At 46.0% G+C, this 25,340-nt stretch overlaps 2 protein-coding genes across 3 annotated transcripts in view; one reads left to right on the plus strand and one right to left on the minus strand.

The window, feature by feature from the left end:
* Positions 1-9,288, plus strand: part of SLC22A3 (solute carrier family 22 member 3) — an 88,108-nt gene extending 78,820 nt beyond the window's left edge. For both annotated transcript variants that reach the window (XM_064598321.1, XM_064598320.1), the window contains exons 8-11: positions 1,094-1,202; positions 1,947-2,059; positions 4,873-4,972; positions 7,712-9,288. In XM_064598321.1, coding sequence (XP_064454391.1) covers positions 1,094-1,202; positions 1,947-2,059; positions 4,873-4,972; positions 7,712-7,772 — 383 coding nt within the window. In that variant the 3' untranslated portion in view covers positions 7,773-9,288. The remainder of the gene's footprint in view (positions 1-1,093; positions 1,203-1,946; positions 2,060-4,872; positions 4,973-7,711) is intronic.
* A 671-nt stretch (positions 9,289-9,959) lies between these two features.
* Positions 9,960-25,340, minus strand: part of PLG (plasminogen) — an 84,883-nt gene continuing 69,502 nt past the window's right edge. Inside the window, exons 11-19 of the mRNA XM_064596973.1 lie at positions 23,198-23,379; positions 21,441-21,589; positions 20,419-20,512; positions 18,167-18,287; positions 16,671-16,745; positions 15,927-16,067; positions 14,912-15,018; positions 10,951-11,096; positions 9,960-10,322 (exon numbers count right to left, since the gene is read on the minus strand). Coding sequence (XP_064453043.1) covers positions 10,161-10,322; positions 10,951-11,096; positions 14,912-15,018; positions 15,927-16,067; positions 16,671-16,745; positions 18,167-18,287; positions 20,419-20,512; positions 21,441-21,589; positions 23,198-23,379 — 1,177 coding nt within the window. The 3' untranslated portion in view covers positions 9,960-10,160. The remainder of the gene's footprint in view (positions 10,323-10,950; positions 11,097-14,911; positions 15,019-15,926; positions 16,068-16,670; positions 16,746-18,166; positions 18,288-20,418; positions 20,513-21,440; positions 21,590-23,197; positions 23,380-25,340) is intronic.

Here is a 25,340-nt window from a genome sequence, read left to right on the forward strand (position 1 = left end):
GATATGAGGAATTCTTAATTGCAGGAAACAAACTGAGGGTTGCTGGAGTGGGGGGTGGGGTGGGAGGGATGGGGTGGCTGGGTGATAGACACTGGGGAGGGTATGTGCTCTGGTAAGCGCTGTGTATTGTGCAAGACTGTTGAATCTCAGATCTGTACGTCTGAAACAAATAATGCAATATATGTTAAGAAAAAAAAAAAAGAAGAAGAAGGTAGCAGGAGGGGAAGAATGAAGGGGGGGAAATTGGAGGGGTAGACGAACCATGAGAGGCTATGGACTCTGAGAAACAAACTGAGGGTTCTAGAGGGGAGGGGGGTGGGGAGATGGGTTAGCCTGGTGATGGGTATTAAAGAGAGCACGTTCTGCATGGAGCACTGGGTGTTATGCACAAACAATGAATCATGGGACACTACATCTAAAACTAATGATGTAATGTATGGGGATTAACATAAGAATAAAAAAATTTAAAAAAAAAGAATCTGGCTCCTTCTGGATGATTTCTTGGGGTAAGTAGCAAGATGGGGGGACATACACTCTAGTGATAACACAAGGTTTAGATGTCCCCTTCCAAAGGTTCTGGTCCTCAAAGCCTTTGCTACCTTCCAGAAACCAACATCAGCTTCATGTCGATATCTCCTGGTCGGCTAGGAACAGCTATTCTGTGTGCTATCACTAGGGGAGGGAACAGAGAGAGGACAAATGGGTACCAGGCTTCGGTAATGGTTCTCAAGGGCTCAAGTGAAGACCACCTTCCAGAGAAACAGCCAGTGCACTCAGGCCCTCTAGGAAAACAGTGCCTGGAACACTGTCCTTTCAGTCTGGTGGCTGCTCAACAAATGGTTCTTGAATCGTATTCCCATCCTCTAGCCCTGCTCAGAAAGGTGACTAACACCCTAAATATTAGCTATCATCCTGGTGGTTGTTGTTGCTGTTAAAATTTGGCTACAATATTAGGAGGTATCTGTCATTGTGCTTAAAATTAGCAAAGACTTAGGTCCCAGGAGAACACTAAGCAAATGCCTTTTGTTATTTTGTGATATTTTGTTGAAAGCAGACCCCTAACTCTTTGTTTCCAAATTTTCTGTGTTCGCAGGAATACCCTGGTTGAGAACCACAGTTGCGACCCTGGGAAGACTAGGGATAACCATGGCCTTTGAAATTGTTTATTTGGTAAATTCAGAATTGTACCCAACAACATTACGGTAATTCCAACCTATATGTCTGGTTTCTCCTAAGTAATTCTGCAGCCAAACGTTTTGACGTAAGAGCCGTGAAATAGTTTCCTTAACTTGGTGATATATTAGCCTGGGCTGAATTTAGTCGGGAAAGAAGAGGTGCTTTGAGTTATGGCTGCTTTCTGCATTGCTACCTTCCGCATTTTTTGAAAGAAGTATTTCTCATACCAGTATCTTTATACACAGCTGTGGTTTTGTGGGATCAGATAATCTGGTTAGAGTACTCGCTTAGATGTGGGTTAAAACTGTCTTCATCAGCATCACCCCGTTTAAAGGCTACAGCCTCTGTTCTGACCACACTCCACATCTTGCCGCTGTGCGCAGCTGATGAATGCAGGACAGAGTGAAACAGTGTGCATGGGCTGCAAATTGGCCTCCTTTCCTGGGGGAATATTGGTGGGCACACCTTACCGTCAGGTGAGGGTGCCAAGGCGCCACATCAGCATCATGGAGTGGGCTGCAGAGTGAGCCACCGGTGGGATGATGTCCACCTCACCGTCCTCACTGTGATTCAGCTTTGCCCAGGTGTGAAATGGGGCAGAATGGAAGTGGTTTGCTTAGAATATGGGAGTCGTAGCAGTTTTCAGAGGTAGGAACTATAGAAATGGGAAATATTACTAAAATGTCTTTGTTACTTATATAGCTGAATATTTTACTTATCTTGAATATAGTTAAATATTTTTTATTTAAAACAATTTTTTTACTCTACAGAAACTTTGGAGTTTCTCTTTGCTCAGGTTTATGTGATTTTGGGGGAATCATAGCCCCGTTTCTGCTCTTCCGGCTAGCGGCCATTTGGCTAGAACTACCTCTTATCATCTTTGGTAAGAACTCGTTTTATACATTATTCCTAAATCCCTTCATCCATATTCTTTGTATTGATAGAACTCTATAGTGATTATTCGGTTTGCTATTAATGAGATCATTTAATTTTTTAATGACAACCACTTGAGTTTTGAGTAGCCCATCCGATTGCGAAGACATGTGAAACACTAAATGCTTTTAATTTATTTTATTTTAAAGTGTCCTGATGAGTCATGTTCAATTTAGCTTTCTTTGTTTAGGTTCTGAGTTAAATTCCAGTACTATAAAAGTCTTACGTATTGGGAAACGGAGCCAATAATTTTCGGGGGACCAATTTGGACCTTCGGTTTGTTTCAAAATAAGCCTAAACACTAATTACATTTTTAAATGTTCTGTATCTGTTGAGATCATATCTTCATTTGCTTTGATGGGAGCATGCTGTGCAGAAGGAACAGAGGATACAGAATCCTTTGCCTGAGTAGCCAGTAGCCTCTGTGCTGGCCCTCAGATTCATACCCTGCTTCCTACTTCAATCTCCACGGGCCACATGAGGGGATAGAACCATAGCTTAGGGGCAGGGGGCTTAAGATAATTCCATCCAGCGCTTCTCAAGTGCTGTTCCAACCTTTCTGCCTGGGTCGCACACCCGCCTCCACCCTCCTCAGCAAGGAAGAACACAGGTGGGTCCCTTTCTCACGTACTCTTCCTCCACCGCTGCGTCCTTACTCCCAGCGGAGAAGTTTTTCACGTATTGCCCCGCAGTTCAAATTATCATGAAAATATTGAGTCCATGAGGACATACATCCTTAGTAATGCAAAATCCCTAACAGTGCTAGCTAGGGATAGTAAAGCTTCTAACCATTTGACACCACCGAACTCAGTACAAGATTATTTCAAAGTATTTCATGGGATCTGATAAACAAGCTCTGTGGCCAGCATGAGAAAGCAAAGAGAGTGCCATTGTTCGACCAAAAGCGGTCCGGGAGCCATGTTTCAAGGTCTCGGCCTGGCCTCCAGGGAGTGCTGGGAGAGCCGGCCCTTCCTGCAGAGTCTGGCTGCGGAGGGAGCCACACTTCGGAGCCATCGGTCACATCACAGTGTGATTAATCCAGAAAGCAGAAGGTGCCGGGGGGGGGGGGGGGGGGGAGCACAGCACAGGGCCACCTGACCTGCCTGAGTCAAGGAGGAAGGAAGCATGTGTCGTTGAGATCTGAGGCGAGTAGAAATACCCGACGTGGGGAGTGTGGGCTGGGGCTCTGGGCAGCGGGAAGGCCAGTTAGAGGACAGAGACTGTGTGCGCTGGGGCAGGGAGGGAGGTGAAGCTGGGAGGCAGGCATGGGCCAGACCAGGAAGGGTCTTCCCTGCCCTGCGGTTTGCTCTCTTTCCAAACGGCAGTGGAAGCTAAGAGCTCTAAGCTGGGATTGACAGTGCTAGGTTTGCATTTTAGAAGTCCGATCTGCAAATAGGTTGCAGGGGGACAGTGTTGGTGGTGAGTCAGTTTCATCAGGAAGGGGCTCCTGGCGGCTGGGGTGAGGGCGATGACACACGGAGTGTTGGGCGTGGAGAGATTCGAGAAATACATTAAAGTAAAACCGGCGAGAGGGATGAGTGAGTGGGCTTGCTAGAGCCAGAGGGGGGTGGGAGGGCGGGATTCCTGGCTGGCAAAGGGGGAGACCCGGGCCCCAGAAGCAGAGCCAGTGGGTCTGGAGCTGGAGGGAGCAGGGCAGGTGCTCAGGGGCAGATCCAAGAGAGAGCAGGCGGACGTGAGGCCTGACTCGCAGGGGTGAGTGCTGGTGCTGGCCGGCACCCACCTGCCAAGACCAGCACCCACCTGCCAAGGCCGGCTGTGGCGTTTTCAGGGATGTTTGAGCCCAGTTGTTAACCTGGCCGTTATTAAAACACATATATCAAATAGATTAAAAACAGAGGTAATAAATGCTCAAAACCCATTTACATCTCCCGGTTACGGGTGTCCTTCAGGTTACTTTTGTCTCGTGCATCCTTCTGGGGCAATGCTCTACGCAGGGTGTCACCGCGCAGCCCTTCCCAGCGCCCTGTGCGGTCGTGTCGTGGCACTCGTGTGAAATGCCCACGGCGAGTGTCCTTGCACCATGGAAATCGGCAAACGCTACAAGCCGGGGCTTTATTTTCTGGACAGTTGGTTGGTAAACATTCACCAGCATAAGTGGACAGAATAGGGAAGGATGGTGTTTCCGGAATTTCGGCTCTAAAGACCAGCAAAGGCGGGGATGGTGACTGGAGGATCCCGTGAGGTGGCTAGAAGGGTCCCTACGATGAGAGGCTTGCGTCCGGTTCAGTGCTTCCACCAACTGGAGTGAGGGGGTTCATGGCTACACGGAGCAGCCCGGAAAGCCTCTAAGAGATGGCCAGTGGGGTGCAGTGGCCCCAAGTCTGACCGTGTGACATGGCCCAATAAGGAAAGGGACGGAGAGCATGCAGTAAAGCTCTTGGTCAGTAAAAGGAAGCTGAGGGGATTCCTGTCTGGTGGCTGCCATTTTCCCTGAGAGGCGGGAGGTGAGGTCTTCTGTGAGGGGTCGGCCCTTAGGCACCCATTAAATAATTGTTTGGGGGGTGAAGGAACGGATATGGGCAAGAGTCCTGGGGTGATGGGGCTGCACAGTGTCCGAGGAAAGTAGGGAACACTTCAAATAGTGGCAGAGGAAAACTGGAGAGCTGGTTAGGGTAACCCGAGGGCTGCTGCTGGTGAGGGCTGGTTAAGGGGGGTGAGCAAACTGCTCTGGGGTGAGCAGGGAGGGGCGACAGGGGCTGGCTGTGCCTTCCTGAGGCTCTACTGCTGTTCCCGATTCCGTAGGTATCCTGGCATCAGTCTGCGGTGGGCTCGTGATGCTTTTGCCCGAAACCAAGGGTATTGCCTTGCCAGAAACAGTGGATGATGTAGAAAAACTTGACAGGTATTGTATGAATTTCAGTGCATCTTAAATAAAAGCAGCATTTCAAACTACTGAGGAAAAAATACCACGGAGAAAATTGAACACTCACGGGGGGGGGGGGGGGGGAATGATATTAATTCCCATCTCACATCCTAGGGAGAAAATTCACATTTGATTTAGAAGGCTAATATAAGGGGCGCCTGGGTGGCTCAGTCGTTAAGCATCTGCCTTCAGCTCAAGTCATGATCCCAGGGTCCTGGGATGAAGCCCCACATCAGGCTCCCTGCTGGGCGGGGAGTCTGCTTCTGCCTCTGCCCCTCCCCTCTGCTCGTGCTCTCTCTCTGGCTCCTGCTCTCTCTCTCAAATAAATAAACAAAAAAAAGAAAGGTTAATATAAAAAAAGCAAAACTATAAAAGAATGTGTGTTATTTTTTAAATGAGGTTATGAAGAGGGAAACATGTCTAAGTAAGGTGTTAAAACTCAGAAACAATCTAAAGGAAAGTAGAAATAACTTACATGTGCATCAGTAAGAAACTGATTATGAAAATGCTAATGTGTTCATGGTGTGGATTACTACACAGAGATTAAAAGAATTGAGATATATCTGTGTAGAATGACATGGTAAGATCTTCAAGATTGATCACAAAGTGAAAAGTTGCTGAACAGTGTGTTATAGTATTTATTAAAAAATCAAAACAATAGCAACCCCTCTGTGTAGCTAGATGGGAAGATGGAGGATGGAAAAAGAGAGAGAGATGATGGATAGACGGATGGTAGGTGGGTGGGTGGGTGGATGGATGGGTGGATGGGTGGATGGATGAGTGGATGGGTGGGTGGGTGAATGGATGGGTGGGTGGATGGATGGGTGGATGGATGGATAAAAGTAGATAGAAGATTGGGAAGGAGAGAAAGAGAGAGGGATTACGAGAGAGAGAAGAGCATCTAACTCATGTGCAAGGAAAGTTAATATCCAACCAATACATAAATATGAAGAATTATATCAACAAAAATTCACACAACACAAATTCTTTCTAATTTCCTCTGCTTAAAAATTTTCATAATAAAAAGAGGATATGAACATGAGAATGTGTAGCAAAAGATCTAGTATTATAATATAGACCCTTTAAGGTTAGAAATGAATTGGGAAGAAGACATCACTTCTACACTCTGTAACTTTTGTATTATTTGATTTATTTTCTAATTACAACCCATGGCCTTATATTATCTGCATAATTCAAAAAATAACATAACAACTAATTTTTAAAATAAAATCAGCTATCTAAATAAAGACCTAGAAATTGAGGATGTGGATCCCTAAATATTAAAAAATTTTGCATCAAAAATATTTATAAGAAGACTGAAATGTGATAACTTCCTGGCACTGTTCACTCATAGATGGAAAACAGGGGAGAAGCTGACAATTTTTAAGTGCCTGTATGATCGGTGGTTTCACATAAGTCTTTTCACTTAATATTCAAAATGATTTGGGGCAATTACAATTCTTATCCTCACTCTTTTAAATACTAGGAAATTTGTGCTGAGAAAGAGTCACAACTTTTCCATGCCAGGAGTGGCATTGACGCTGTCCAGGGGGCACGTGTGACTTGGTTGTTTGTGTGCCTTTCTTGTTTTATGCTGTATACTACTTGATGTTTTCTCTTCAAGTTCTCCTTTAATGTGGTGTCATCACCTCCCCAGAGGTAGGCAACCATTGCTTAGAGTCTCATGAGTCTTTTACCAAACCTTTAAAACTTATATACTGATTTCATTGGATTTTATTGTACTGTTTCTTGATGTTATTTTGAAAAGTATGATTGCTTAAATCATCCCAAAACTTGCCTAAGAAAGACTTATCAGTGTATTTAAAATAAAACTATCAGCTCATGTCTCAGCAGCTGACTTATAACAGGACTGGCCAGTCAGAGGACTGGGGGACATTTCCCCATGAAGTCATCCAAACAGATTCTTAAGCTTGTTTGGAAATCAAGTGATGAGTAATGGCTTATTTCTCACCCAAAGCTCTTCCTAGTTTTCACTCTAGAGCAATGCTACCTAAAATTTGGAGGGAGATGGAAGATTTTCTTTAAGATCTTGCCATTTTGTCAATCAAAATTAAGAAATTTATTTATTTATTTATTTATTTTAAAGATTTTATTTATTTATTTGAGACAGAGAGAATGAGAGAGAGAGAGCACATGAGAGGGGGGAGGGTCAGAGGGAGAAGCAGGCTCCCTGCCAAGCAGGGAGCCCGATGCGGGACTCGATCCAGGGACTCCAGGATCATGACCTGAGCCGAAAGCAGTCGCTTAACCAACTGAGCCACCCAGGTGCCCAAGAAATTTATAAAAGGTGTTAAAACTGTGTGAAATCCTCTTGAGCATTATGCCATTGTAAGGTCCTGCCTCATCCAGAGCAGAGGAACATTTTGCTGACTGTGTCTTCCTAGACTATTGCTTGGTTTGTATTCGAGTTTGGGGGCCACGTCAGGGTGGGTGGCATCCCGTCCTGTCACATAAAGAACCTAAATGCTATAATGCTACTTAACCCCTTCCTAGGGACCAAAACAGGTAAAAACAAACAAACAAAAACTCCAGGAGACAGTCATTTTCATTACCTTTGAATTGGGTTTTTATGAGAAGTTATGCATGAGTGTGTTTGATGAAAACCAATTATACTGGTGAGTAGTAGCAAGAAAACTCTGTTGGAACTAGTTGTATAATATTTCATAAGGACTTTCTCTTTTCTCCTTGTTTTGTTAGTCCATATACCTATAAATGTGGCAGGAAAAAGAAAACTCAAGTTTCCAGTTCTCACCTTTGAGGCCCCCTACCAAAGACAAAAGGAAGGAGCTCTTTAGGTTGACCCCTCCCAAGGAACCGATGTGCCTTGCAGACACGTGTGTGTGTCCATTTCAGCTACGTTATGCTCCAAGTGTTGGTCATACTGTACAAAGACAGTCAAACTATCCAGAGTATTTTTATATAATGTGGGATGAATTAGGATTTAGAGCGCTATTGACATTTCCGGGAACACAGTATGTGGCTGCTTTAGCGAAGAGCCTGTTGTGTGGACAGCTCCCCCTGAGTTTTTTTCTGAAACTGGAGCAGTGTCTCCCACCCATTCAGTGACAGAGGGACAAGAGAAGCCTTCCCCAAATTCTCACGACTGCTTGCTCCATCACAGAGGTAGGATGTGCCAAGTGGGCATCTGGGAACAGGATGCAGAAATGGGTTCATCAGACCTGAGCAGAACTGAAGCTCTGACCAGAGGGCTCTGAAGATTGCAGGGAGGATGAAGATCTGGAAATCCTGTTCATGAAGAGGCAGAATTGGGCCACATGATACCGAGCCTTTCCTTTCTCTTCTCGTTTTGAGCTCTGTAAGCCGCTGCAGCATCTGGGCTTGCCGGCATGTTCAGGCTTGATTCCATCATTAGGAACAAATCCGCTGTCCAATTTGAGGATTTGGCTCTACTATTTCGTCAGTCGGTTTTGGGCCTGCAATGATTCGGGATAGTTTGGGTCCTCCTTTAGTGAACATCTAAAGCCACACACTCAGTTCTTTTTTGAATGAAACCCATGGATAATGATTTCATGGGTCTTAATTTTGACCTTAAAGGGATATTTATCTTGTATTTGTGAGTTCAGTTCTAGGATGTGTTCAAGAGTGAAAAACATGGACTGTTCGATCTTGACCCTTTTCAATCTTGACCTTTTTAACTTGTCCTGAGAAAAAGCTTACATTTTAATTTAAAAGGAAGGTCAGTTATATCCATGCATAAAAGAATTAGCAGAAGCTTTATAAGTGATGTCATAGACACTAATAAGGGATTTGATCTTTCTTTTTTGTTACTGAGACTTTTGAAATATGGAGTTTAAATGCAAATGTGCCCTCATTTTTCTGTTGTTCTGCTTTATCTGTTATATTTGTTGTATTTTCAGATTCAGTATATATCTTATGCAGAATTTTTTAATGAACTATTTTGTGTGGACAGACAAAATGGGCACCAAGGGAAATCTTGCCAACGAAGAAGAAAATTCCACGCAAACACATGACAATATGTACCATGTGTGTGCCAACTGTAAGCTAAGCTTTTTAATCCTTAAAGCACAACAGAATTGAATATGAATGTTTGGTTTTTCAATGAAATAAGCACCGCTCTTTGAGGACTTAATGCTGCAGTCCCCCCTTATTCATGCACACATGCATTTTTGCTCCCTTCGCATCTCTCTTTGCTGTAAGATGACTGTTCCTCCTTGATACGCTCACCTTGGAATTGTACTTTGAGTTGATATTTTGGTTCTGGTAACAATAAAGAATTTTAAATTGTCAAGTAACATCGGTGTCTCTTCTCTCTCTTCCTTGTGAACGTTGTCACTCTAAAACTCTATCCCCACGTGACAGTGTATATTTCCTATCTGGGCAGCCAATTAGCAATGGAAATTAAGCGGTCCACTTTCAGTATATGTTCGTTGTTCCTTCGTGGGCTCTTGGTACCATTCCTAGACTCAGATGTGACCCAGAATAGCATTCAGCCTCCCTACTGGTCTTGTATTACACTTGCAATGCCCATTCCCTTCGCGCGTGCGGCTCTCTGCCCAGTATCCCCTGTGCTGGGCTAACGTCAAGTTGTCAGTAACAGATTTCATTCCCAAGAATAGAATTTGTTCTCATGACTACCCATACATGCTGCAGCTTTGAAAACATTCATCTCAGTGTCAGGAATAAAGACCTTAAAACATGTATGTCAAGCCATCTTTTGCAGATAAGATAAATATATGAATGACTTACTGGGACTGCCCTGCTTTCTTCTCTATGATCTTATAGGCTTCTTGGTCCTTTTTGGCAACTATGCCTTATGAGAAAGAGAGAAATCACCTAAGTCTGTGAGAGTTACACTATTTAAAATTGGTAGGATAAACGAAGAACACGAAAACAATGAAGCTCAAAAAAAATTAAATCAAAGGAAGGACAAGGTTTATTTTCAACAAATGTTATAGATGTGTTACTTTATTATTACAGAGTGCAACAGTCCATGGATGGGAAAAATTTATCCACGATAACGCTAAAAAACGTTGAGGTTTGTCAGTGGATGGTGTAAGTACAATGTCTTAGTTTGATTACTGTCAGTTATTTCTGAGCACGCTGACTTCCCTACCCGTGTTCCAGCTTCTAGATATGTTGAGGAATCACTCTGTCTCCCATCCACTTAATTATTTCTCATTATTCCTTCAATCCAAGTAACAAACCTTGACACACGAACATAGACACCAGGCTTATTGGGGCGGGCACAGCCAAGACCCCAAGAAGTGACTCCTTGTAAAATGTACTTGTCCTTCTCGAAGCAAACCAGAGGCCCTCCACTGTCACCCTATACAGAGAGAGGGGAAAAAAAAAAACCATGTGAGGATTAAACCACCATCCTTTTATTATGGGGTATCATCCTTCTATTATCCAAATGTAAGTTTTCCCAGTATTTGAACATTCTATTCCAATTAGAAAGGAACTTAATAGATCATTTGAATATCTGCTGTCTTCAGTACTTAACATAGTGTATTTATCAAAACCACACCATTTAGTGTTCCTGGGCAAAAACTCCCTTGTGAATGCCGCACTCATCCCTTCCTGCCTTGGGGCTTCTCTTAGGCAGAGGAAACCCCAAAAGCAATTGCAAAGGGGGTGCAGTTGGTCTCTGTCTCACACGCTCCCTGGCTTCCCTGCTAGAGAGGCCACCACCTGGGCCCCCTCCAGCAGCACGCCCCCCAGAGGATGCATGGCCTGTGGCAGCGATGGTACGTTAACTCCTCCCTCACCACCAATCTGGAACTCCGGGCCCAAGAAATCCCCTTCCGTGATCTCAATCTGAATGCAGGGACAGACCTAAAATCTTTCTGGGTAGCATTTGGAGGCAGCCTGCAGTTGACAAAGCCTTCCGGAATCTGCTGCTTGGGGGCTGAAATATCTAAGAGGCCAAGACGGAAGATTGACTTGGTTCTTACCTGACAACTGTCGGTGCCTCCAGCCAAATTCCCGGCACACAGCTCTGTCGATTTGACTCTTCCATTCAGATACTCATAGCGGTTGCACACCTTGTTCTCGATCACAGGCAGCTGGGTTTCCTTGAGGAGACCTGCGCCAAAGGTGCCTGTGTTTAAAGAGATTAAAGAAATGGTAATACTGGATCCCAAACATGCCCACAAGAACAACACAGCGCGGTGACAGATCAATTGTTTGTCCGTGAGGTTGTATAAAGCAAGAGGTCAGTTCCTGATACGACTGGAATGCTTTTCCTTTTAACCCTTGAGGGTGTAGATACTATATAAGAGTTCATGTTCCCAAGACCTGGATTTAATAATCTGGGTTTCTTGACGGTTTTGGGGGGTACATGTTGTTATCTTTGTTTCTTTTTTTAACTATAAAGAAATATTTTGGGGGGCGCCTGGGTGGCTCAGATGGTTAAGCGTCTGTCTTCAGCTCAGGTCATGATCCCGGGGTCCTGGGATCGAGCCCCGTGTCGGGCTCCCTGCTCAGTGGGGGCCTGCTTCTTCCTCTCCCTCTGCTGTTCCCCCTGCTTGTGCTCTCTCGCTCTCTCTGTCAAATAAATAAAATCTTTAAAAAAAAAGAAATATTTTTCAATATGTAAAGAGAGACTGAGAAATACAAGTGTTACTAAAAAGAAATATTTTTCAATATGTAAAGAGAGACTGAGAAATACAAGTGTTACTATAACATCTATTCACTTTCAGTTTCTTTTAGATGCTTTTTTATTCTACTTACATCATATTGCACAATTTTATACCTTGATTGTTTTCACACAGCATTATATAATAAGGGCTTTCTTAGAACGCTGCAGTCTTCATAATTAGTATTTTAATGGGGAGTGACTGCTTCAGGGGTGGGGGTTTCCTTTTAAGGTCAGGAAAGTGTTCTGCAAACAGGGGTGGTGGTTGCAGAACACTGTGACTATACTAAATGCCACTGAGTCATACTCTTCAAAACAATTAAAATAGCAAATTTTACGTTATATAGATACTTGACCACAATATAAAAATGAAGAATAGCTGTCATGTACTGGAATTAGCCTTTTCAGGTATAGGCTCATGAGGTGGTGTATCTCATTTAACTCTTACAATAGTCCCATGAAACAGGGGCTTCTGTCATTCCTGTCTCACCTAGAAGGTAGCGGAGGCTGGGAGGCGGGCCGTGCAGTTTGCCCAAGATCACCCAGCCAGTTGGTGGAGGAGCTGGGATTTGAACTTGGGTCTGTGATGTCATTGCTCCAATTCTTCACTCCCCTGCTCCCTGGCTCCTACAGTAGCCTCCAACTTTCCACTTCTTTGTTCATGCATTTTATTTATATTCCTTAATATTTTCTTAGCTCTGAGTTTCCAGAAAGTATGTAGACATGTTTATGGCTCCCAGTTAACATTGCCAAATTATTTCCTAAAAGGGGATGACTGCGTAAAATTTCACTAGGAAAATAAAAGGCCACTTCACCCCATACTTCTGAGTATTTACTATTTTTAAAATACTTGCTAACAGTTGGAAATTGTCCTCGTTCATTTCCTAATTTGCATTTCTTTTCCAATTAGGAAGAGTAAACATTCTCCGCGTGCTTGTTTTACTTGTGGTATTTCTTCTTTTGTGAAAAACTGCTTTTTTCTTTTTTCCACTTTGGTAAATCAAAGTGGGACACTTGCAAAATAGCCAGAGGAAACGCTGCTTTCCCAGATAGAAACTCCCGGGCATGTCTCCGTGTTTTCACAAATAATCAATTTTCCAATTTTGCAAGCCCAATGTTAATGTGTTCTGCAAAAAAAAAAAACACCTTTGCTAGCACGAACAGCCAAGGGATGAGGTGCTATTTCTTCTCCAAAGACTTTGAATATGTTTGGATAACCATCTTGAGTTTGGGAAGCTTGGCACTGGATCCAGAGTTGACAGGAGCCACGTAAGAGGACCAGCATTTGGGAAGGAGAGGCTTGTCCCAGCCCCGGCTGAGCAGGGCTGCAGTGGAGGAAGCGCCTGAGGAAGCATTGGGTAGGGGGCGCATTACCTGAGTTGAGTAGATGTGTGGAGGGACCGGCCTTCTCAGAATCTTTTGCTGAGAGTTAATGTATCCAAGTGTCTTGCTCTTGAATCTGCTTTCTGAGCAAGATACATCCTGATGCTGGTGACAAAATCCACCACTGGTGGACTGGAAATTGATGTGGTCTGTGCAGAAGTGCTGCCATCTTGTGGCCACAGTCAAGATGGCACCTCTGAGGGCCGGCAGGCTGAAGGTGACCCCTAGGGAGGAAGCCCTGATTTCAGGGCCTGTGGGGAGAAGGAAGCAGGAGCTTCGAGAGCAGCCCGCGATTGCTGACAAGGGGCTAACCTGAATGAGCCCCTGGGCCTGAACGCTTACCTTGCTTGGAAATATCAAAGTCAAGGAAAGTCTGGAGACCAAAGGGGAGAACTGGTGAGTTTTGACCTCACACCGAGAAGCTAAGAACACTGATCTGATGTGATTATTGACATAAGAAAATCTATAAACCGGACTGACTTCTGTTTTGGGATTCTCCTGGTTCAGTGAATGTACTGAGAATGGGCTTCTCCCCGTGGCCGCGAGGGTGAGGCCAGGGTCGATGGGGGAGCCTAGCACAGGTCGGCAGTTAGGAAAGTGTGGGTGGTGAGTGGAACAGAAGAAACAGCAGATGGGATTTGAGGGGTCAGGCCGCCCAGGTTCAAGGTCCAGCTACACAAGGGCTGTGTGCTTGCACTTCCCAGGACACTGCCCTGCGCTCCTTGCAGCCTCGGATTCCTCATTTGCAAAACGGGAACAAACACGTTGAAGTCATAGGGGTTTGCGGGTCTGTGGGTTTGCAGTGTTTAAGTTTTTTTAAATGCAAAACGCTGGAAAGGCCTGTCACACCCATTGTGACAGCGTCATTTGTGACGTTTCCCTTTCCTTCTCGATGCTCACAGACCCCGAAGTATGGAAAGTGGGGGGACGTGCAAAATTCAGGAGGTGAGGTTTTACAAATGTAGGAAAAGTGCAGAAAGAAGGAAGACAAATTTGAAGTGATTTAGACCAGTAGTTTTAACCTTTAAAAAAAAAAAAAAAACCACAAAACCTGTCTTGAAATGGAAAGCAAATGCAAAAGAATAACGTGCAAAGCACAATTTGAAAACCCAGGTTTTACAGATGAGGTTCTTCCAGGCCAAGTGGCACAAGGAAGTAAGGGGACTTGCCCAGTTTGCCCAGCGAGTGGCACAGCCAGATCTACTTTGCAGGGCTCCTGACTCCCCTTCTGTGCCCTCACCAAAACTTCTGAGAAAGCGAGGCAGAGATCGAAGACATCCTCACAATGTTTCGAGGCCTGAGTCTGATGGGTGTAATTACTATCAGGGCCTACGACAAAGAGAAGACGGAGTCCCCAAAATGTAGTATGGGGTGCTGATACAGGACCCTGCATAAACGTTTCCCCTCTCATGCACACCCCAGCAACCAATACCAAATACCATTCCAGGACCAGGACCTTTCTTCCTCTCCCCTAGCTGTCAGTCCGTCCCACCACCAACAGACTCTCCACACGTACAACAGGATTGTGGGTATTTGGGGAGACCAGCTTTGCTGTAATTTTTGTTGTTGTTCTACACTGTGTTTGGGAGCTCGGTTTGGCTAACTTCACATGGAAAATAATTGAACAGCCTCAATTCGTAGGCTTGCTTCAAAACCCTACTGACCTGGGGATGTGATATTAACGTTGAATTTATGGGCCAGGAGACTCAGAGAAACACTACCCCGTCCCTCACCCATGTCCCTTAATGACAGATTATGGAGACTGAGGCAGGAACCCAGCCAAAATCAGGAAAGGTGGACCTCACTCACCGGTAGACATTTGCACAAATGGACATGTTCTCATGGAAACCAGAGGTCTAAACCTGTTCCTGTGGGGATTTCGGGATTTCTCTCACCTTGGGTTTCTCCCCAGCCAGTGATGTAGCACAATGTCCGGTCAGCAACCACATAATTTGGGGATGGCAGACAAGCTGGGATCACCTTTGAGGTGATGATGGCCGGGCTGAAAGAAAACCATCCAAAGTTACATGTGCCCGCCCCACGAGGGCACTTCGGCCATCCATCCTCTGGTCATTCACAACAAGATGCCACCTGCCCAGAGCCCCAGAATCCTCTGAGCTGGCATTTCATTGCTTGGCTGACACAGTGCAATGCAGAAAACAACTTTTTCCCTTGCGCTGGCCTGGCCCGCCCTCACCTCGTCGTCGTCGTCATCCCACCACCATCTGGAAACCACCCAACATGGCGCCTGTGTTCTCTGCGCCTTGTTGACTCGCCCAAATGTGACTGTTCTCAAAATAGCTGTTCATTTAGCTTTCTCTGCTGAGACCTGTTTCCAAATATCACTAACTTTAAGTAACAAAAGCAAATTTATCATTTTGTCAGGCTTAATAAAATTCTATTTCAATGGGGAAAATAAAACCAAGGATGGGAAGAAGAATTTGCATTTGTGAGTTGTGTGTGTATGTGTCCGTGTGTGTTTATATTGTAGCTTTTTAAGTGCTTTGAAAATATCATTTCATTTGATTTCCCCAAAACATATTATCATCTTGAGAGGAGAACTGTCAACCTGGAAGCATTGAAGAATTCTCTGATTATGAATGTATATTTGCTGACTGGCGAACATTAAGCAAGAGTTCGGAAGTAACCATGTACTTCATGCTTCAGCTTATTCTTTTTCCACACGAAGAAACTGAATCCTGATGCCTTTTTTCCAGAGCACAGCCAGTGTGGCAGAATGGGGCTGAGCCCAGATTTTCTCTGTTCCCCAAAGCCTTTGTGCCTTCCATGTCCTAGACGGTGTGCGCCCCCACATTTTTTCTCCCCCACAACCCTGTTACGCTCATGAAATCCAGACATAAACGAATGTTTTCACTGATGTCAGGGTAAAGACCATGGGTGAGCTAGTACCTGCTCAGCTTTATCAAGGCTATGTCTGCACGTGTCGGCTCCAAGAACAGCTTGGACACTTCCATATCCTGAACATCTGATTCAAGACTGAATTCTTTGTGTGCACCCAGGATGACCTTATATGCTGTAGGGTTTGGGGATCTAGGAAAGACAGTGACATTAAGAGCAAAATAATGTGCCAGCACCTTCATCAATTGCCCTTCTGAGTCATAAACATGGCGTCTTCTCCCTCCTTGGCTCTGAGTGGCAAGAAACCAGTGAGCTCTGAGTGGCAAGAAACAAAGTTCACTGTTTACCTAAATCTGGCCACGAAGGAATGCTCTTGGGGTGCTTTTGGGCTAACCACAGAGGAAGAATGAAATCAATAATGGAGTCAGTACGAGGACAGACACCCATCTCAGGAGAACCAATGCATGTTACATGAGCGGGTCTTCCTGCCATTGACCCAGGCCTATGAACCCACCTGAACCGGGTCTTCCTTCTTTGTTTCTCTCTAGGCACTCTCCCCTCCTCCCTCATGCAATGGGCTTGGCAATTCTGCCTCAGCCTTCACATCTGCTCCCTGGTCCCTTGTGTCACTGCCATGGAGGGAAGGGGTGGGAAGGGAAGGGGAGGGGCGGGCAGAGGGAGGGGAGGGGAGGGAGGGGAAGGGGAAGGGAGTAGGGAGGGGGAGTGAGAAAGGAGAGGGGGAGGGAGTCGGGGACTCTACGACAAGTCCTCATCCCCATTGTCCCCCAGACATACCTCTCCAGGCAATGGGCAGCTGTCAGCACCCACTCTGGGGATATTAAAGTCCCTCCACAGAAGTGCCTTCCAAATCTAGAAGGAAAACATGCCAGAATTTTAGTTCAAACCGGAGGATATGTTCTACAGAAAGCCAGAAAGAAGAGTTCACTCAATTGTGATCATGTCGATGTTCCCAAAGGAAAAGCCTACCAGCCCATCATCAGTATGGCCAGAACTTTGAGTTGAGCTTCAGTAGTGGATTTTCCAGGTCTCATCCTCACCACACTTCAGATGGTGGGGGGAGGCTCAGGCACAGCCTGTCCACAGGAGAGCAAAGCCACGTGGCAGCAACAGGAAGCCCACGTCAACAGTTTGGACTTGTTGGCCTTGGACTCCAACAGAAGTGACCAGCCAAAGATCATCCCCTTGAGGCCTCTCTTATTTCTTTATGACAAGATCTCTACAAGGCTCAACAAGTCATTCTTCAGGGAGCCAAATGTGACCCTAAACAGCTGTGATTCCTTGGAGTCTGCTCATTTTACCCTCTTGGTGTGAGCCACTCCGAACAAAGCCCACCATAATGACAGCAGGCATGGGAATAATTGGTCAGGAGATGGAGCACAACACAGTTTATGAAAGAAAGAATTTGAAATATGTGAAAGGTGAAGGTTTGTAGAGCAAGGAGTTCATAAATGAGAAGGCAAAGAAAGGAAAAGCCAACTCAACAAAAGAATGAAATATACTGAAGTCCAGTTTATCAATAGCATCTCACATACATAGGGAAGGAAGGCAATTGAGAGCGAGAACTGAGTGTGCACGTGGGCCCTGGTGTGGAAATGAGGTGACGAAGCAACACGAAAAACAGATTAGCCTGTTTCACACGTGTGCTTTATATGAGACACCCGGGAAAACTGGACCTATTAGAAGCCCATGCCACTGAAACAATCACCCAAACTTTCTGGGTCCCATAGGATCAGAACCCATCACTCTTAAATTATGGTGATCCTGAACTATCATCCTACACAGAAGGCGAGGTGCTTGGGAATCGGTGAGCACCCTCTGATTAAATTCAATAATTCAAGAAAGTATATAAAAAAAAAGAATCTTTATCGGTGAAAGACTCTAGATAATTTTGTCCATGCCCCCCTCAACATCCCACATTTCCAAAAATATCCCAATCCCTTTGTCCTACAAAGAGACAATCAACATCTATAAGACCCTCCGGGCATCTTCAATACTTTTCCAGCAATATTGGAACGTGGTGTAAATCGCTACATCTGCACATTTTGACAATAGCCGCCCAGATGAAGGAAAATATTCCAATTCGGGCCATTTTCAAAGTAGAGAACCTAGGAAAATAGAATTTTTAAATTTTTTGCAGTTTTCCTTCTTCCTAAGAAGATGATAAAGGCTGGTACAGATCCCCGAGTTGCGTGGATCGAGTGTGAACATAGAAAGGTTTTTTGGGGCTTACACAGAAGAATGGAACTAATTGTTTCTGGAAATACCATCACCTTGTTCTCAGACTGATTTGCCAGGGCCAGGAATGGGGGTTGGCCACACACCCGCCGACAACCCTTCCAGGACATTTCTTTGGTTCCACCTGGGGCTTCCCACAATCGAATGAACGGGACGCTGTGGTACGAAGTGGAAACAAGAGTGACATTTCAAGAAGGGAAAGCAATTCTGTCACACAACTCAAGAGAAATCAGTGGGTCACGGCCAAAGCTCTTAAGTTTTGACCTTTCAAAGCCCAAACTAAATCACGAGATCATAAGCATCTTTGGGGATATTTTTTTCTAAGTTGCGGAAGTGACAGTAGACAACACAGAACCTTCTCCTTTCAGGAAAGTCTAAGGACTTCTGTATTATGGGGGGGGGCGGTTAAGTAGATTGGTAGAGTTGGGTGGTAGAGTGAGAGCTTTGCTAAGAGGACCTGACTGACACCAATTATTATTCTGACTTGATGTGGTAGATTCTAGGTTCCCATCTTCATCTTCATCATCATCCTCATCTTCTTTGTCATCATCATCACCCTCTGAACCACATAAAGTTTACTGAAAATCCTAGTTGTCATCCCCGTTGCAAGGCACTGTGGGTAGTTTTTTTAATGTGAAGCTCTGTGTGTGCATTATGTACACGTGTGTGTGTGTGTGTGTGTGTGTGTGTGTGTGATCGTATGGAACAGAGCTAATTGTCCTGAACTTCTCTCAGCCAGCTTCTGGACAGGACTTCCAGGAGCTTCCCAAGACTAACCCAACACCCTGGGGATGACTGACACTCACTTGCCCATATGCTCTATCTACCTCCTACCTTTCCACCTAGACAATAGGGGTTGTGCCCCATTTTTGGTACCACCCACTAATGCCCAAACAGCTCCAGCCTCTAGAAGGCTAGAGCATCTGTTGATGGCCAAGGGCTGCACCTGGGAAGTTACTGTACTTCTCCTCCCTGGGAATCGAGGAGCATTATCCCAGCTGTGGTGCCCACGGCAGGAATGTCAGGCTGATAGGACAACTTAAAGGCAATCCTGTCAAGTAGGCAGCCTGTCCAACATGGAGAACCTGGCCCATAGGCAGCCTGTCCAACATGGAGAACCTGGCCCAGACGAGGCAGCAAGGTGCTCCAGAAGGGGCAGAGCTGAGGATCGGGAGTGACCAGCTGAAGGGAAGGCACTCACCCCATTAAGGGCCTTTCAGATGAAGGGGCCACCAAGAGAGTGTCTACAGAACAGAGAAAACAGCCACACGAGAAAGATTCAGCTGTAAACTCACCCTAAATCCAGACAAGGAGCCCAAGTGGAACCTTGCCCATCACCCTGGCCTCTCCTTCCTCCCTGCTGCTTTACCCAGGGGTGGCTCAGGCGCAAACCCCAGCAAAGTGGCTCCCGTGCTCTACCCCATACCCCAAACTCCTCCCCAACCACCTCTGCATGCTTGTCTTCGCTGCCTTGGCAGCTGGAGCTTCTCCCCCTCCAGCTCTAGCCCCTGTACGTGGCAGATGCAAGCACCTGCAATCAAGCCATGCAAAGGCGAAGGCCAGCCTGGTTTTCTGGAACCAAGACAAATTCTGTTTGCAAAGACAGGTCAGCAGAAAGTAATACAGGGTCCAAATCGAAGCGGCTCACATTGTTCTCCAGACCTACCCATGGATTTGTTATTCCAAACTTTTCCCCTTTCCCTGATCCAAGCTTCTTGCTCCCTAGAAAATCTCACGGAAATGAGGGAAGAACCCAGACACGTTTTTCTCTAAATTATGTGGCTAAGGTATGGGTAATGAATAGTAATCTTAGGATAAAGGAGATTTGGGGCTTAGTAAAAATCTACGTTCCTTCTCATTGAATTCTCAGGATGACAGTTTATAGCTTTACAGTGTACATTATATGCTTAGCTGTTTCATGGTGCTTGTATATTTTTTTTACTTCTCAGCTACTGAAAGGGAGAGTTTCCTATCTGGGGACCGAATTTAAAATTTGTTTTTCAGGCATCCCAAGCGGGAGAGTTCGGTGAGAGCATTCTGAGGCTGATGGGATCACCTGTTTGCTCTTTTGGAGGATTGTGTATTTACTTTATTTAAGGTGTCAGGGAAGGGGGACTCCCTAACAAATAGGGCCACCAGAAGGACAGATTCAAGAGGCCCATGATGAAGAGAGGGCAGCCCACTTGAAGTGCTCAGCTTCAAGCCCTCCTTTTGCAAATCCGTATCTGGGAGGTGGCACTGCATTTATCTGAGAAGCTATCTCCTTACAAAAAGGAAAGCAACTTACTACACTGAGGGACATCACAGTAGTCAAAAAGTTTGCTTGGATTCGTCGTGTAGCACCAAGGACCGTTGACATCACCATCAGGATTACGGCAGTACTAAAAAAAAAAAAAAAAAAAGGACAGGTGTGTTGGGGACCAGGTAGAGTGGGACAGAGAAGGGCAGAGAAGGTGTTCTGACACACGTCACTGCTGTCCTTGGAAGATGGAAGGCAGTGCTCCTAGTTCTTTGTGGCAGGGGGCAAAGTTATTCCTTTGGCACATCCTAAGGTGTTATAAAGTTTTGACTCAGCTTCTTCAAAGAAGCTGTGAGCGACTCCCCTGGAAGGAGGGGACCTGAGGAGTCCTGCGGTAGAGACGCCATAAAGGGGCCTCCCCTCCAGCAGCCTGTGTCAGGGACCTCTGAGAGAGCGAGCTAGAGAGGACCATGGGACTTGGCTGACTCATCTCGTCCCTGGTTCACGTCAGCAATCTACTACCCGATGATACCTGTTTGCTCTTGGTTCAGAAATTGTTCCCAAGAACTGTGCGCGTTGCATGGGTCAAGCCGTAGGAAGGCAATGTCTTCCTTTTCCTTCCCTATACGTACCTCCAAAGTAAACCATCCCACAGTCTGTGAGACTAGAGGAAACCCTACTGCGTGGAGTCCTCATGGCCTAACCACATTTTTTTTTTCTGGACAGATTTGACTAAAAGGTCATGAGGTTCATCCTTGACCACCAGAATGTAGAAGACAAACACTAGAAACTAGAAACAGCACACAGTACTAAAAGCAAGCAGGAAACATCCCAAACGCAAACGAAATGAGGAGCCCGAGGACAGTGGTCACAGGCACGGAGGTCTGCTTGGACACCGGAGTCGCCACGCGGATGCTAGTTACGTGGAGGCTTGTTCCCGAGATCTCTCACAATCCCCTCTGCCACCACCAAGGACCAGTCCGGGCTGACTTGCCGTAACACAGGGTCAATTCTGTTTGCAAAGATTGGTCAGCAAAAGGCAAAATAGAGTTCAAATCAAAGTGGCTTACGTTTTTTTCCAGACCTGCCCGTGGATTTGTCTGTGGAGTGAAAATACTGTGTCTGTGCGGCTCCTGGGCAGTCCATTCCTGGCATGGGATGCCCAAAACAGTGGTTGCCTTCTTGCCCCGGTACCCTTTGCCATTCCCAAACATGCAGTCTGTAAGAGGAAGAAGAAATGGGTGGTTACGTGTCCCTGCACAGACCCAGGACGCTAGGGAATATAGGCAGCCCCGCTAGGACTCTCCAATATGACAGTTTCTGTGGTCACATCCTTAGAGCACTGGAATGTTGACAATTACAGCAAACACTGCCTATTTTAACAAGTTACTGGAAACGCTGTTGCCTGGGAAATAATCACAAGCCAAGATGTTAGCATGGAAATTTTGGCCAGGACACGAAGATAGTCAATTCTATAACAAGCTGAGTGGTAAGACAGAGCCCCTGGAGGATTCGCATCAAACAGATGCAACTGTGAACTGTCAGAAGACCCTCGAACACCTCATTCTCAACCAGGATGGGGGGAAAAAAGAATGTAAATTGAACAGGATTTTTATAAAAGATACTATTTTGTCTGGAGCTGTGCTGTGAGTTCCCACCCTTCGGGGCGAAGAGGTTCATAAAGAGACGACTTGGGCCCCTTCTCCAAGCTCATCTCTTGCCCCAGCCTAGGGACAGGGGGCTTCCACAAGACCCCTCAGAGAACGTGGTGAGTGTCCCATAGGGGGACCCAGGGCAGCAGTGCTCTGACGGCCATTTGGAAAATCCAAAATGCAAAAGCTGGGCCACCTAGCGTCTCTGCCAAGGAAGGGGGCTGTGCTGGGCAGGCTGCAACCCCAAAGTTTGCCAGGACTGGGGTAGGGGAGTTATCCATGCACCAAATGTGAGGCAGGCACAGGGGGGAACCACGGCAGGTCGTCTCAAGTCTTATCTAGGAGGGAGACCCAGATGGGCACAGAGCCCACAGTCTCACCAAGAAAGAGGAAAGAGAGATGTGCTCAGCCTGTTCAAGGGAAGAGTAGGTGAGGTTCTCCAGCTTTGCGGGGGAGCCAAGCCCACCTCAGGATGGAGAGGGCTCTCAACCTGAAACCAAGTTCTTGTTTAAATCATTACCTTCTGGAGGATCTTGAATTACCTGAAAGTGGCCAGACAAGTCATGGACCCTGAGTTCTCATGCCAGGGCTGGGGTTGCAGGGTGGGGCAAGGGGCAGGAGACAAGCCCAGAAGCAGGTGCTAAGCACTCAGAGCTGCACTCCGATGGCCAGGGAAGCACAGAAGGGTCTTGCCTCCCACCTCAGATGACAACCACATCCCTGCGCTGAGCCCCGGTGACCCTGCAAGCCTCGCATCCACCCTTCCAGGTTTGTGTTGGAGAGCCTCACTTGATTGTCCTGCTAGCACCCCTAATTCAGTCTATTCAAAAAACCAAATCCATCATTTCTATTTCTCCATGGAGGGAGCAAGGATTTGGTGTCCTAGCAGGTCCCATCCTGGCCAGCGCTGCCAACATCAACCCCTCGATCCACTCAGGCTCAAATTTTATCCATCGCTCAGAACCAATCAAGTCCTAAAACCACAGGCCACCCATGTGACGCCAGCAACAGCAGCTCTGGCTGCCGCGAGGGCTCCCTGAGGCTTGCCTCCACATGGCGGCCCCCCGGCCAGCGCTCAGTGCCCGCAGCAGTAACGCGCTCTGCCTCTGTAAGGTGGTCCGCCCCTTATCATCCTGACGCCCGCGGACGTAGAAGTCTGGCCACAGACGTCCCACCTGGTTCGGAAGCGTCCTCTCCACTCGGAACTTGGGGCACAGTCGGGGAGTTGGTCCCACTCTCTTCTGTGGCTAAGCATTTCTCCAAGTTACAGAACTCCCAGCGGACAGACGGGTCAGTGGTATAACACCAAGGGCTCTTGTCACCGTCTGGATTTCTGCAGTAGTTCAGGGTCAAGCCGCTGTAAATTCCACAACACAGGTCGTGAGAGGTGGAGAATCTTCCGGGGCACTTCTGCACCCTCCACTTTTTGTTGTGACAGAGTGTTAATAAGTGACTTTGAAATATTTCCATTAAAGACACCACAGGTACCAACTATTATTATAATGTGACAAGCACAGATGTCTCTCAGCTTCTAAACAACTGGGTACATTCAAAACATAGATTCTGATATTATTTAAAAAATCAAAAGTAATATGTGCTCCATATAAAAACTGAGATGATATAAAAATGTGTAACTAAAAGTACCCGAATGTCTCCCTTTTCCTGGGAATGGGACATACATTCCCCAGGGATAGCCAATATTGAATTTAAAGTGCACGTTTTAGATTTTTTTTCCTATGCACGTACAACTCTCTCTCTCTCTCTCTCTCTCTCTCTCTCTCTCTCTCTCTCTCTCTCTGTAAGAATACATAGAGCTGTGTAAGTTAGAACTCACATTTATTTCCCTGAGGAGGAGTGACATTGTGAGGACACTCTCAGGCCAGTCCCCTCCATCCACTGACCCACAATGTTGCTAAAATGCTGTGCACTTAGCATGAAAATACTGTAAGTATCCCATCAGGTAGATCAAGTGGGTTTGGGCTTTGAAAGACTTACGGAAGCTTGCCTGGAAAACTAGCTCCCAGGCAGGATGTGTTTCTAAAGGATGCCTTCTGGGGAAATGCAGGGGCAGGGGAGAGAGGTCACGGGGACCCCAGCCTTCCCTCATACCACACCCGCTGCAACCAGGTAGGATGGAGGGATGCAGATGACACTAGAGAAAGAGTGACAGGAGATGTGTGGGTGCACGAAGGGGGCTGAGGGCTTATGGGAGAGTTAGAAACAATTGGGAAAGAGGCACAGCAGGTGAGGAGCCTGGGGACACTGAGCAATTCGGTCGCCAGGCCTCCCCTAAAAGCTGCCCCAGTCTTTCGGACTTCTCAGCCTTGCATTCCTCTTTATAGTTTAGACCCGTGACCTGTGGCTGTCTGAGAAAATCTGAAACATACTATGTATTATGGGAATCCAGCACTATGTCTGCAGATACCGCAGGCAGGGGGCTGTCTCAGAGCCTGGCCCACAACTCGAGAAAAGCCCTTCAGCGGGTCTCCAAGCAACTGGATGTGTCAAGGTCTATCTTTTGAAATCAGAGAGGGAGACAAACTTAATCATAGGGAACAAACTGAGGGTTGCCGGAGGGGAGGTGGGTTGGGGGGTGGGGTAACTGGGTGATGGACAGTAAGGAGGGCACGTGATGGAAAGAGCACTTGGTGTTATATAAGACTGACGAATCACTGACCTCTACCTCTGAAACCAGTAATACACTACATGTTAATTAATTGAACTTAAATTAAAAAATTAAAAAAAAAAATAAACATGTAAAAAGTTTAAAAAAAAAAAAGAAAGAAATGAAGTCCTGCTTTTTTTTTTTAGAATTGAGCTCTCCTTGACATAGTGTGAAATGCGTGATCTTAAAGGTAGTTTGAGGAGTTTTGATTACTACATATATCTGTATAACCCACACCCCTATCCTGATACAGGACATTTCCATCCCCCGCCCAGAAAGCTCCCCAGGGTCACCACTCAATCTCTGCTGCCCCCGTGGGAGCAAATACTATTGATTTCTCTCACCAGAAACTAGATTTCCTCTCCTAGAACATCGTATAAATGGACTCAGTGTATACTCTTCTGGGCCTGGCTTCTTTCCTTCGTGTGACTTTTGAGCTTCATCTGTGCTATTTGAGAGTGTCTGTAGCTTGTTCCCTTTTATCGCTGAATAGTATTCCATTGTATGACTATACCCCCAATGACTGCTTTCTCTATTTGTGTATCTTTCTGCCAGTACCAATGTGGTCTTGAACACTGTACTTTTATAGTAAGTCTTTAAATCAGGGTGGGTAAGTCCTCCAACTTGGGTATTCTTCTATAGATGGTTTAGAT

This window comes from Mirounga angustirostris, unplaced genomic scaffold (genome assembly GCF_029215605.1).
Source record: "Mirounga angustirostris isolate CCGP_5_RB_7025 unplaced genomic scaffold, mMirAng1.0.hap1 SCAF_8, whole genome shotgun sequence".
Classification (NCBI taxonomy): Eukaryota; Metazoa; Chordata; class Mammalia; order Carnivora; family Phocidae; genus Mirounga; species Mirounga angustirostris.